This window comes from Rhinoderma darwinii, chromosome 2 (assembly GCF_050947455.1).
Source record: "Rhinoderma darwinii isolate aRhiDar2 chromosome 2, aRhiDar2.hap1, whole genome shotgun sequence".
Lineage (NCBI taxonomy): Eukaryota > Metazoa > Chordata > Amphibia > Anura > Rhinodermatidae > Rhinoderma > Rhinoderma darwinii.
In genome coordinates, this window is record NC_134688.1 from 445,600,561 (window position 1) to 445,614,673 (window position 14,113).

The following is a 14,113-nucleotide window of genomic DNA, read 5'->3' on the forward strand; positions in this document are numbered from 1 at the left end:
TTTCTATTCTCCAGATCATCTTGCTGAGATGCCAGAAAACGTTGTTGTGCAGCTTGGTTCACACTGCTAGTTTCCAAACCTTGTACGGATTTTGAGATGTGACATTTAAATGCTTCCAGTTCATGCAGCGCCGTGACCTCCCCTTTTACTCCTTGGAGATCTTGACGCCAAGCTGTTTTAAGGTCTGCAGCTAAAAGGGACATGTCATTCTTTGTAGGCAGGAGGGCCAGTAATGCCTGCAATTCCGGATGTCCCCTCAGGGTAATAGCTGTCTCATCAGGCGGGGGCAATCCCGACATGGCTCTCACCCCAGTTTCACCAGCAGATGGCCAGATGCGACGGAGACCATGGCCCGACTCGCGGACAGGTAAGAGGGCTGCGTCCCCACAGGAGGAGCTATGGTCCCTGCTAACTTCTGGTAGTTGGCTAAGCACCTCATGGTAGCAAAATAGCGACTTCTTCGCTGGGGGCTCAGGCCCCTGTCTGAAACGCTTGGTGTCAAAGATGAGTGCAGCGGGCTGGGAGGAGAGGACGTGACACATGGCGCAGGTGAGAGAGCAGGGGTATATGCCACCTGTCCCAGTGAGTGTGGAGCGGCAGCAGCAACCGCCCTATCCGGCTCTCTCATGAGCGGGTGGTTCAGTTGGTCTGGCTCTATGTCCTCCGAGGCGGAAAGCTGGGTTGCGGACCGACTCACCCTCTGCAGAGTCTAGGGAAGCCGTCTCTGAGTCCGGTTCCAGTTCTGGACGAAGCACAGCAGCCTCGTGGTGCGAGGAAGATGGCGCCTGCAGGCATGAGGTCGCGCCGCGTTCTTCGTCCGGATCCACCAACTCCTGAAGTGGCTGGAAAAGGTTACTGATGGGGACATCAGACGTGCCCCTTGTCTGTGGGCATTTGAGGGAGCTTCGGGTCTTAGCTTTCCCCATTGTTGCGGTGAAATCTCCTGGTTTGCTGGGACCTGGTCCGGAGCTCCTTCTAAACACGTCCGCTCGCCAGTGCGCCTAGCCACGCCCCTCCGGTGCAATTTTTTATGCAAGTTTTTTTTATTTTATTTTTTTATCCAAAACCAGGAATAGATCCTAGAGGGAGAAAACATATAAAGGGACAACTTAGGCTAGGGCTCCACTGCAACATGGAGTTGCTTACATGGTAAGGCCCCATGCACACGACCGTATATTTAATCCGTAATTACAGACCCATTCATTTCTATTGGCCATAGACACCTTTCGGTATTTTTACGGATGGGTGTCCGTGCTAAAATAATTATACGGAATCCTTGCACAACGGAGACAAACTGAAACCATTGGCACCGGATCCATCACCATTGAAACCTCTGGTTTCAGTTTGTGCCAGTCAGGGCTCCGTTCCGACGGAAAGCTCCAACGGAACGGAGCCCTGACACAGATGTGAACATAGCTTAATAAAGTTGCTTCTCTTTTTGTACATCCACATTTAATTGACATATTATGGAGATGAAGTTATAGTCTGTACTATGGCTCTATGCATGACCCCTTAGGTTGTATCTACATGTACGTGCAGTTTTGGTGCCAGTTCTCTGCTGCCGAAACATTTTCACAAGGCTGTAAAAAGAGATTTTAACTTTATTTCCCTTCCTGTCCTGACTAGGAGCGCACTAGTGGAGAAGCTGTGCAGACAAGTGTTGTCCTAGAAAGTCTGCCATTTAAGGGTATGTTCGTACGGACTATTTTCGGTCGGTTTTCGTGCCGTAAATGCACACGCTCGTGTAAATCTGCCCTTACGGTATGTGCACACGACCTCTTTTCAGACGTAATAGAGGCGTTTTTCGCTTGGAATTACACCTGAAAAGACGGCTCCAATACGTCGGCAAACATCTGCCCATTGCTTGCAATGGGTCTTACAATGTTCTGTGCAGACGACCTGTCATTTTACGCGTCGCTGTCAAAATACAGCACGTAATATTACGGTCGCTTCAAAGATGTGCAGGACACTTCTTGGGACGTAATTGGAGCCGTTTTTCATTGACTCCAATGAAAACCAGCTCCAATTACGTCCGTAAAACACGCTGCGAAAAACGCGTGCACTTGTAAAAACCTCTGAAATTCTGGAGCTGTTTTCTCCTGAAAACAGCTCCGTAATTTCAGACCTATTTGATGTTGTTGTGTGCACATACCCTTAGGGCTCGTCCACATGTAGCAGATTGCTGCGCATTTTCCGTTCGGGATTGCGGACAGAAAATACGCAGCGGAATACAGTAGCAGCAAAGTGGGTGAGATTGAACAAAGTTCAAAATTTCCTTGCTGAAATTTACCTGCGGTGCGTATTTTTCATGCATGTCAATTCCTGCTGTGGATAGTGGACTGAATTTTTCAGAGGAGGTGTCACCATGTCCCAGAATTTAAAAAAACGCAGCAAATTCCGCACCATTTTCTGCGGTAAAATCGCAGGAAATGGTGCAGTTTCTCCGCAGCGGATTTACTGCTACTTTCTGCGGAATTGCTGCAGAAATTTTCTGCAGCAATTACATTTAGGCCGGATTTACACGAGCATGTGCGTTTTGCGCGCGCATAAGGTACTTAACCGCTCCGTGTGTCATCACCATATGATGCGCAGCTGCGTGATTTTCGCGCAGCCGCCATCATTATGACACTCTGTTTGTATGTTTGTAAACAGAAAAGCACGTGGTGCTTTTCTGTTTTCAATCATAGTTTTGACTGCTGTTGCGCGAATCACACGCGTCCCACGGAAGGGCTTCCGTTTGCTGCGCGTGATTTTCATGCACCCATTGACTTCAATGGGTGCGTGATGCGCGAACAACCCACAAATATAGGACATGTCGTGCGTTTCACGTAGCAGACATACGCTGCGTGAAAATCACGGACTGTCTGAACGGCCCCCTGACTAACATAGGTCCGTGCGAGGCGCGTGAAAATCACATGGGTTGCACGGACGTGTTATACTTTCGTCTAAATAAGCCCTTAGGGCATTGGGGTCACTATGTGCAGTTAAAAGGATATTCCACACTCCCACATTTATGGCTCATCCACAGGGATGTGGAGGACTGGCCGTTGGCCACTGAGCGGGCTGTTTCCGTAACTCCCATAGAACTGATGGATAGAACTGATGTATAGAACTGATGGATAGAGCTGTGTGGCCACCTCTCCAGGAATTCTCCACCCAGGTGCGGAGGATGCCTCACCTGACGGAAGGGGGTCAGGGACCCCTGGTCACCTCATAGGTGGGGGTTGCAGACGTGGGACCCGCACCTATCACACATTTATGGCACATATATATTTTATCTCTTCCATTTTATTTACCCAGTGAACTTACATATAATTAAAACTTGGATTACATAATGTAATGTCCGATACGTACCTGGTCCTTTAGCTCCAGATCTAACCCTCCCTAACCTGAAGATGACTGCTCTCTCATATTCCTGTACAATCTAGAAAGAGAAAATGTCTTATTAAGGTCTAGAACGTGTCCTGTGTTAATCATTAAAATGAAACAATATACAAATAGACCTTTTTGTACATTGGAAATGTGAAAATCATGACCCTAGCAGCTGCTATGTGGCCATGAAGTAATGGGGCCCACCTCTATTAACCCCTTAATGAACGGGCCATTTTGCACGTTAATGACCAAGGATTATTTTTTGTTTCTTCACGGTCGCATTCCAAGAGTCGTAACTTTTTTTTTATTCCGTCGACATAGCCGTATAAGGGCTTGTTTTTTGCGGGACGAGTTGTATTTTGTAATTGTACCATTTTTAGATGCTTACAATATATTGATTAACTTTTATTAACTTTATTTTAGGAGAGAATTGAAAATAAGCAGCTATTCCAGCATTGATTTTCACGTTATAAATTTACGCCGTTTACTATGCAGCGTAAATAACATGTTAACTTTATTCTATGGGTCGGCACGATTACGGGGATACCAAATATGTAAAGGTTTTATATGTTTTCCTACGTTTGCACAATAAAAACCCTTTTAGAAAAAAATTACTTGTTTTTGCATCGCCGCGTTCCAAGAGCCGTCATTTTTTTATTTTTCCGTCGATGTGGCCGTATGTGGGCTTGATTTTTGCGGGCCAATGTGTAGTTTTCATTAGTACTATTTTGGGGTACTTAGGACTTATAGATTAACTTTTATTTTATTTTTTATGGGGGGAATGGGAGAAAAGAGAGAATTTTGCAGGTTTTTTTGCGTTTTTTTTGGACGCCGTTCATCCGGCGGTTTAATTAATGTGTTCATTTTATTGGTCAAGTTGTTATGATCGCGGGGATACCATATATGTGTATGTGTGCTTTGTTTTGACACTTTTACTGAATAAAACCACTTTTTAGGCAAAAAAAGTAGTTTTATTTGATTTTGACTGTAATTATTTATTTATTTTTTTCAACAAACTTTATTTAACTGATTGACATTTTTTTTTTAAGTCCCACCAGGGGACTTCACTATGCGATGTGCTGATCGCATATACAATGCTTTGGTATACTTAGTATACCAAAGCATTATTGCCTGTCAGTGTAAAACTGACAGGCAACCTGTTAGGTCATGCCTCCGGCATCGCCTAACAGGCAGTTGCGGAAGACAGACCTGGGGGTCTTTGTTAGACCCCCGGCTGTCATGGAAACCCGACGGCGACCCGCGATTTGTTTGCGGGGGCGCCGATCGGGTGACAGAGCGAGCTCCCTCCCTCTGTCAAACACATTAGATGCCGCTGTCACTATTGACAGCAGCATTTAATGGGTTAAACTGCCGGAATCGGAGCGCGTGGGTACACTGGCAGTACCCGCGCCATCACAGGACGGATATATCCGTCCTCCTGCGCGAACTAGCAGCTGCAGAGGACGGATATATCCGTCCTTCGGCGTTAAGGAGTTAAAGGGGTTGTCTAGTCAAAAAAATTGATGGATAGGCCATTAATATCTGATCGGTCGGGGTCCAACTCCTGGCACCCCTGCAGATCAGCTGTTTTGAAGGGACTGCAGTGCTTGTTCCCCTTCATTTCCTTTACTGCTCACACTGAATCGCCAACACACTTGTAGCTGCGGTTCACAGTATTACAGCCCTTTCCCATTGAAGTTATAGACTGTTAGGGTATGTGCACACGCAAACGTAAAATACGTCTGAAATTACGGAGCTGTTTTCAGGCAAAAACAGCTCCTGAATTTCAGACGTTTTTGCAAGTGCACGCGTTTTTCGCTGCGTCAATTACGGACTTAATTGGAGCTGTTTTTCAATGGAGTCAATGAAAAACTGCTCCAATTACGTCCCAAGAAGTGACATGCACTTCTTTGAGGCGGCCGTCTATTTACGCGCCGTCTTTTGACAGCGGCGCGTAAAAAAACAGCCCGTCTGCACAGAACACCGTAAGACCCATTGAATTCAATGGGCAGATGTTTGCCGACGGTTTGGAGCCATTTTTTCGGGCGTAATTCCAGATGAAAAACGCCTGAATTACGTCCGTAAATAGGGCGTGTGAACACACGACAACGCAAAATACGTCTGAAATTATGGAGCTGTTTTCAGGCGAAAACAGCTCCTGAATTTCAGACGTTTTTGCAAGTACTCGCGTTTTTCGCTGCATCTTTTACGGACGTGATTGGAGCTTTTCTTCATTGGAATCAATGAAAAACGGCTCCAAAAACGTCCCAAGAAGTGTCCTGCAGTTCTTTGACGGGGCGTAATTTTTTACGCGCCATCTTTTGACAGCGACGCGTAAAATTACACCTCGTCTGAACAGAACATAATAAAACCCATTGCAAGCAATGGGCAGATGTTTGCAGACGTATTGAAGCCGTCTTTTCAGGCATAGTTCGAGGCGTAAAACGTCTGAATTACGTCTGAAAATAGGTCGTGTAAACATACCTTAAGGGCTTATTTAGACGAAAGTATAATACGTTCGTGCAACCCGTGTGATTTTCACGCGCCTCGCACGGACCTATGTTACTCTATGGGGCCGTTCAGACAGTCCGTGATTTTCACGCAGCGTATGTCTGCTGCGTGAAACGCGCGACATGTCCTATATTTGTGGGTTGTTCGCGCATCACGCACCCATTGAAGTCAATGGGTGCGTGAAAATCACGCGCAGCAAACGGAAGCAGTCAAAACTATGATTGAAAACAGAAAAGCCCCACGTGCACAATACCATCCATGAGTTCAATTGAAAAACTAATAATTAAATGTTTATGACACTTAAATCCAATGTGCATAATAATTTGGAACACGGTGTATGTATGTGAAAAGTTGTATTAAAACTCCAAGGCTCATAACCAGTCCTCATCATGTTCAACTGATTCAGCCCGTACACCGCTAGCTTGGCTTTCCGAGGCAAGCCTAACAAAGCCTATCTGAAACGAAGCAGCACAGCGCTCACCTGAGCACTTTTTCTGCTTCGTTATAGTGAATGGAGGGGGTCTCAGTGCTAGAACTGCCACCGATCAAAACTTCTGACATGTCAAATGTTTTATAAAAGTACAGATACACTTCGAGAGTGTTAATAAATTAGTCATATCTTACTACTGTGGGCATCAGACTAATACTGGCGTACAAATCACCAGTCTTAGCAAATCTGCCGCAGACTGGATTAGAAAGGTGCAGAACTGTTCATTACACAATGATTAAGCTTCACTTATGCTAAAAAAATTAAAAAAATCCATTAAAGCAAATAACAAATACGATCAATAATCACATTTACCTTAATGCAAGACCATATTGAAACAGGAAAAGTGACAAAAACCAACAAAAAGGAAAAGAAAATCAACACGTATCCAAAGCAGTCTATATCTTTTTTTCCTAAAAGACAGAAAGAAAATACACGGATTAAACATATTTACAGCACCACAGCCTATTACTAGCTTTAGCAGCTGCGCGTCACTGCTGTAGATCACACATTTACGACTCTATTTCTAATATTGGATTGTAACATGGTTTAGTAATTATTTAAAGCAACAGTTTAGAATACTGTGGAGAATTGAAAAATCTATTTGTGGCCTTCAAAACGATATGTTTAATTGGATATTTCTGAGGTTATCTGCACGTACTGCACTATGAGGGATGCAGGACTAGATACTGAAGCGAATAAGACTGTATTAAACATATTAGGAAGAGATTTACTTAGTTCCAAAGATTAAAATAGGAATATAATCGGACAATACTGTACAGTATGTGCATTATGCTTATACTGTGACATCACTTTTTTAATTATTTCTATTCTGTGATAATACTAAGTGCATTATCTGTGTACCGTGACATCATTATGTGCATTATTCCTGTGCTGTGACATAATTTTGTGCATTATGCTTATACTGTGCATTATCTTTGTACTGTGACATCACTGGGTAGTTTGCTCCTGTACCATGTCTTAACTTTGTGCATTATCGCTGTACTTTCACATCCTTTTGTACATTATTCCTGTACTGTGACATCACTGTGTGCATTATCTCTTAACTATGACATTACTAGATACATTATCCCTGTACTGTCACCTGTGACAGCACCAATGCACTATAGCTGTACTGTGACATCACCTCTGTACTGTGACATCACTATGTGCATTATTCATGTACTGTGACATCACAGTGTATAGTATGCCTGCACTGTGACATCACTGTGTATATTATCCCAGTACTGTAACATCACTGTGTGCATTATGTCTGTACTATGACATTGCAGTGTACATTATGTCTGTACTTTGACATCACTCCATGTATTACCCCAGTACTCTGACATCACAGTGTGCATTATGCCTGTACTGTGACATTACTGAGCACATTATCCCTGCACTGTAACATCATTGAGTACATTATCCCGGTACTGTGACATTATTGTGTGCATTATCCCTGTATTGTGACATTACTGTTTGCATTATGCCTGTGCATTAGGAAAAGACATACATAACATACAAAAATAAAATATAAGAAAAAACATTCATAGAATGTCTGGCTCTGTTCACATTTGCATTCAGAGCCTCCAAAGTCAGATTTGACAAGAAGAATAGCGCTGTGTGCTCTACGTACGAAGGATGCGGCACTGCGTCTTCGCTTCCGTTACAAAGATATAGATGTGAACAGAGCCTAAATTTGATGGTTCTGAGGTTATCTGCAAATACTGTACTACGAGAGATGCAGAACTAGTTTGTGAACCAAATAATATGGATATTTACTCCCAAGGTTAAAATAGGAACATAGTCATACACTTTACTCGACTTATCTGTATAAAAATGTTCTTCTTTTTTCCCCCACAAACAAATACTAAAGGAATTTTAAAATAATCAATACTTAGAACTGCCCCAAAAAGACAAAACTTACCGGGTTCAATATCTACATTTGTCTGATTGTCCACCGATCTCCCCGGCTTCTCCTGGTCATAGTTGGTCTCCATGTCTGGTTGTACTTTGTTATGCGTCTGAACACATATCAGACTATGGGGTCTCGCTTCACCGTGCATGCAAGCAAAAGATCAAGAATGACATCAAATAACGTTCACGTAGATGTCTAGTGATCTTCAAAAGGGACAAACTAGTTAGAATATGTGGACTCACAAGCGGTGGAGCGAGCTGACTTATACAGAAGAACATCACTACAGCTGTAAATAATAAACCGTCGCTAAGATATCATTTTCATGTCACTTACAGCTATTGTAATAGAAACCTTTACCATGATATTTTTAACAGCAACAGGATCACCCACAACAATGAATGAGACTGTGTCATTGGGAATTGGGTTACAGGATTTACCAAATAGAAAATGTTAATAAGCTATGCCACCTGACTGTGTATGAGAAAATATCCCATGTTCTAGGGGGCAAGGATGGAGTTATATCGCTTGCCACTTTTCTGTCCACTTTGTACCAATCCAATTTTATTTAGAAGAGTCCCCAGCGATAAACTGATCACAGGAGGTCCTGCTGCTCAGACATCCAGCGATCAGCTGTAATTTGGGGGAAATCTGGCAATAAATGTGAAATATATTCTACAGCGCCACCACAGGTAAAATGAAGCATTACACAATCAATGGGCTGTCCATGTAATGCCTTGTTAAAAGGGCTGTCCGGGAACGGGTCGGTTTTTCCACAGGATAGGTCATCAGTATATGATCGCTGGGTGTCCGACACTGCACCGATCGCTGGGTGTCCGACACCGCACTGATCAGCTGTTCCAGCTTTCTCCGGGCATGGGATGCTATGCAGTCGTCAGTGTCGGAAGCAGATGTCTCCCTGCACTGTATAGCGGCCGTGCTGCAGTATTCAATTGAATCGGAGCAGAGCTGCAGTACTGCAGCACTGCCGTTGTACTGTGACCGAAGCCATCTGCTTCCGGCACCGATGGATACCAATGGATACCCGGTGCCCAGAGGCAGCCGGAACAGCTGACTGGTACTGGATCCGGGTGTCGGACCCCCACCGATTATGTACTGATGACCTATCCTGTGGATCATTTTTCTAATTTTTATATATTTTCCTGTTTACATATGCTCTTTTAAGATTTCTCCATATAGAAAGACCATTGTAGGATTAAGGAGGTGCAAATCCTTTTAAGTATATTCAGATATTTGCACTATTATATGAATATGAGGTAAGCACCATAGAATTGAAATATTTGTTTTGGTGCTACTTTTTTCCTTGGCCATATAAACACTGCATATTTAATATATTTCGTTAAATAGGATTTTTCCGTAACGAAAAAACATTGCATATAAAAAAGATTTTTCTGCATTCACGCATGTACATTACTAATGTGAACGAACGTCAAACAATGTGAACACTATGTTTTTCAAACCTGTGTGGAGTTTAGGATTGCAAGTAGTTAGGATTGGCTAATTGTGATTTTAAAACACATGTATTAGCTTAGTGAAGTATGCTATGAGTAAGAACACTTCTTTTCGAAACGCATAAGCTTCTACACGCGTAACCTATGCTTTCTCTGGATTTTAATTTGATGTATGAATATATTATATTTTTTTATGGATGTGCCGGAGAAAATAGTTTCTACTTTCCTTCCTATGGATTCTTCTTGCTAGCCTGCAAGCCCCCTCCCCCCCTCCGCTGCACTCAAGTGAGGAACTACAGATACCATAAAGACGCATTTGGTGAGCACACTTTGGCTTTATTGCTGCTTCTTTTTTAATTGTATCATGTGGATAGGACATCAGTATGAAAAACCACCCCGTGCCCAGACGACCTCTTGAAGTCCTCCAGGCGGGAGAGACACGTTGTAGCTGCTTTCCTCTCTGGCTAGTAGATAAACCACCTGAACAGGGTAGCCATCTCTGGTTACACCCCTCTATGGTTTCAGCAAATAAATGTTATTCTGTGTATAATCTAACGTTATACACTTTTCTTATACAGTGCCCACCAAAAGTTCCGGAACACCCTCATAACTTTTGAACGGCTCGAGGTAGAGGGTTGAAATTTGGTGGGATTTAATGGGGTCATAAAATCTACCAGTTAACGCCAAAAAAAAACACCCCTATCCCCTTGGGGGCGGTGGACTGGGCAGGTGCATCAAAATCTTAAATGGCACGGGGGGTCGAGTGGGGGCTCATTTGAAAGCTCTTTTCAATACGCAAACAATACCGCAATCGATTTTGAGATAGATTTATTTCCGCTGAGATATTTAACTTTAAAGTTATCATCTTCATTATCGGCTACAGCCAGTGATAGCATTATCCAAAATGTACCGCGCAGGTAAAATCCTAAATGTGTGTGGGCGCGTGTGCGCGTGTGTGTGTGAGCTTGGGAATGTCACATCAAGGTGACATTAAATTACGTATTATTACAATCGGCCTCGGCGATACAAAATGGACCTTGTCTACGATTGTAACATGATTTGATGTGCACACATTTCGGTGAATTTCAGAGAGCGGTAATTCGGATAGTAATTTTCATTTTTGTACATTTCTATTGTCATATCACAAAATGCATTTGACCTAAACGGAAAGGATCACTTTATTGATGATGAGAGGTGTGAAGGATGGTTTATTTGCTTATATTCTCTGTATGAAATTACATCATGAATTATCAAGCAGGAGGCCGAATTACTAAGATATGTAATATGTGAAAGTGATTATAATAATGTTAAATGATTTCTTTTCGTACAGCAGCCATCTTGTCTGGAGTTCCCATCTTGGTTCTTTTGTAGTGAATAAGAAAGACATTGTTCCTTTAACACAAGTTATGTTGATTTTGTATGTTTTATCTTTGACCTTGGCTCCCATACGAAGCTTGCAGTGTAGGCACAGGGAGTGAGATAGGAGGAAGGCAAATATGCTTGTGGGAATGCCTCCCCCATCTTACAGGAACATTCTGCCCAAGAGAGATAAGGCCACCTGCAAACCTGATGTGTGAAGAATTATAATGATGTATCTGGGATGTATCTTATGGTCTGCTATTGGCTGAATAACAAATATTGTCACATTGTCTCTGATTGGTTAACCTCAAGCCTACACCCCTTCTGAATGATAGTATTATAGTTTGTGTTTGATAATAAACCTCCAGAGGAGTATTTTGAGCATACCAGCAGCGTCTGTGTGTTTTCTTCTCCTCTCTCGATATATATCGGTATGAAATATCCTGATTAGGATGCTAGATAAAGTGCCTGGCCTGAGACTCTGTTGGACTCTTCTAAATTTCAGTCTAATATATTTTGAGCCATTGACTTCCACGACAGAGGGTATGGTGAAGAAAAAATAAGATCCTATCGAGAAGCAGCGGCTTTATACAATGCCACTTATCCTATCCGAGATACAATTTCATTGTCAACTGTTAAAGGAACTGTTCATTGTTTCCAAATAACCAGTTCAATTAAAGACGCACCAAGATCCGAAAGACCCAAACATGCGAGTAATAATGAAAAAGCTTCAGATGTTCTGCTCACTGTACATGATAATCCTCATACATCTGTCTCGAGTGGAGCACAACAAAATGATATCAGCGCCACATGAGTCAGAGGCATCATTATCATCCTTATAAAATCTGTCTAGTTCAGGAGATATCCGAAGGCGATTATGACAGAAGAGTGGAATTTTGCAATACAATGATGACACGATTTGATGATAATCATCGGATTTTCAACTGGACCTGTTTTTCGGATGAAGCTACGTTTGAACTCAACGGTTCTGTAGATCGACAGAACATGAGGTATTGGGCAGACGAAAATCCACATTGGATGAGAGACAGTCATACCCAGTATCCTCAGAAGGTTGACGTTTAGGCCGGAATATTGCTCAATCATATTGTAGGACCGTTTTTCATTGAAGGAAACATAAATGCAGAAAATTACTGCAATTTTCTAAGAAACCAAGTGATACCGGCTATTCAAAATATTGCTGGAGAAGCTTTCCGCGATGTTTGGCATCAGCAGGATGGCGCCTCAGCTAATTTTTCTCTGCAAGCTCGAAATCTTCTGAACGATAATTTTCCTGATCAATGGATTGGTAGAAGAGGCCCGATAGAATGGCCACCGAGATCACCAGATCTGACCCCATTAGACTTTTTTTTACTGGGGGTATTTAAAAAGTAAAGTCTATGAGACTAGGATCGCAAACTTGCTGTGGGAAAGAATAGTGAACATTTCTAATTCAATCACACCAGATGTTATAAATAACGTTATCGACACGTTTTACGTTCGCTTAGGACACTGTCAAGTTGTTGAAGGGCACACAAACACACATACACACACACACAAAAGTGAGAGGCAAGGGGACTCACATTAATCTAGCACTCTGATGAGATGTAAATCCGACGGTGTGACCTCCGCGCGGTACCTTTTGGGTAATGCTTACACCGGCGGTAGCCGATAATGAAGATGATAACTTTAACATTAAATATCTCAGCAAAAAAAATCCTAACTCAAAATCGTTTACAGCATCATTTTTGTATTGAAAAGAGCTTTAAAATGAGCCCCCACTCGACCCCCCCATGCCATTTAAGATTTTGCTGCCCCCGCCCACCCCACCGCCCCCAAGGGGGTGTGGGTGTTTTTTTGTGGCATTAACTGATAGATTTTATGACCCCATTAAATCCCACCAAATTTCAACCCTCTACCTCGAGCGGTTCAAAAGTTATGAGGGTGTTCCGGAACTTATGGTGGGCACTGTATACTTTCTATATCAATACCTCATTAGTTTCAAGATCTCTGCTTGCTGTCATTCAAAAGGACCCTTCATTGTTCACTGGGGATAGGCCATCGATTTATTATGACTGGACAAAACCTTTAAGCTCTGTTCAACTCGTGGTTCCCCTCCTTCACTTTTCTGTAGCCCCTCACGGGCAAAATTGTTTAGACTGCTGTCATATTCTGCTCGGTAAAACCTGTTGCAAAATGGAGCTGTTATATTTGTAATGGATCCTTTAAAAACAGCCATGATGCCATGAAGCAAAATTGCCACGTTGGGTGATGATGCGAGGGTGTCAGTCTCAGAAAAGGCAGCCCTAGTGGATACTGATCTCCCTAACAGCCGGGAGAACAGCCCAGCTAGTAGTCGGCGGGATGGTAATGCAGGCAAGCCAAGACAATTGATAGTCGTAGGGGATTCTATAATCAGGAAGACGGATAGAATAATTTGTCGCCAAGACCGCCTCAACCGAATGGTTTGCTGTCTCCCTGGTGCCAGGGTTCGGCATGTGGTGGAACGGGTGGACAAATTGCTGGGAGGGGCTGGTGATGATCCAGCTGTCGTGGTCCATGTCGGTACCAACGACAGAATAAATGGTAGGTGGAGGAGCCTTAAGAATAATTTTAAAGAACTAGGCTACAAGCTGAAGGGAAGGACCTCCAAGGTTGTATTCTCAGGAATACTGCCTGTGCCATGCGCATCACAGGAAAGACAGCGGGAGCTTAGGGAGTTAAATGCATGGCTGAAGTCTTGGTGTAGAGGAGAAGGATTTGGGTTCCTAGAGCACTGGGCTGACTTTTCATTGGGGTACAAACTGTATTCTGCAGATGATTTGCACCTAAATGGAAGGGGGTCCGCTGTGCTGGGGGAGAGAATTCTAGCTGGGGTGGCGGAGTATTTAAACTAGGGCTGAGGAGGGAGGTCAATGTAGAAAAAAAAGGGGTAGCCAGGTTAGAGAGGGGTCAGACTATATTGGTGGGGGGAGAAACAGAATGTGGGGAGAGGGCTAG

At 43.2% G+C, this 14,113-nt stretch overlaps 1 protein-coding gene across 2 annotated transcripts in view; it reads right to left on the reverse strand.

Moving 5' to 3' along the window:
* LOC142743584 (stomatin-like) overlaps window positions 1-14,113 on the reverse strand; it is a 62,667-nt gene that overhangs the window by 35,835 nt on the left and 12,719 nt on the right. The window contains exons 2-4 of one of the 2 annotated variants that reach the window (XM_075854494.1): window positions 8,298-8,423; window positions 6,686-6,783; window positions 3,355-3,424 (exon numbers count right to left, since the gene is read on the reverse strand). In XM_075854494.1, coding sequence (XP_075710609.1) covers window positions 3,355-3,424; window positions 6,686-6,783; window positions 8,298-8,370 — 241 coding nt within the window. In that variant the 5' untranslated portion in view covers window positions 8,371-8,423. Of the gene's footprint in view, window positions 1-3,354; window positions 3,425-6,685; window positions 6,784-8,297; window positions 8,437-14,113 lie in introns of those variants that run through there. The other variant, XM_075854493.1, reaches the window with a different exon arrangement.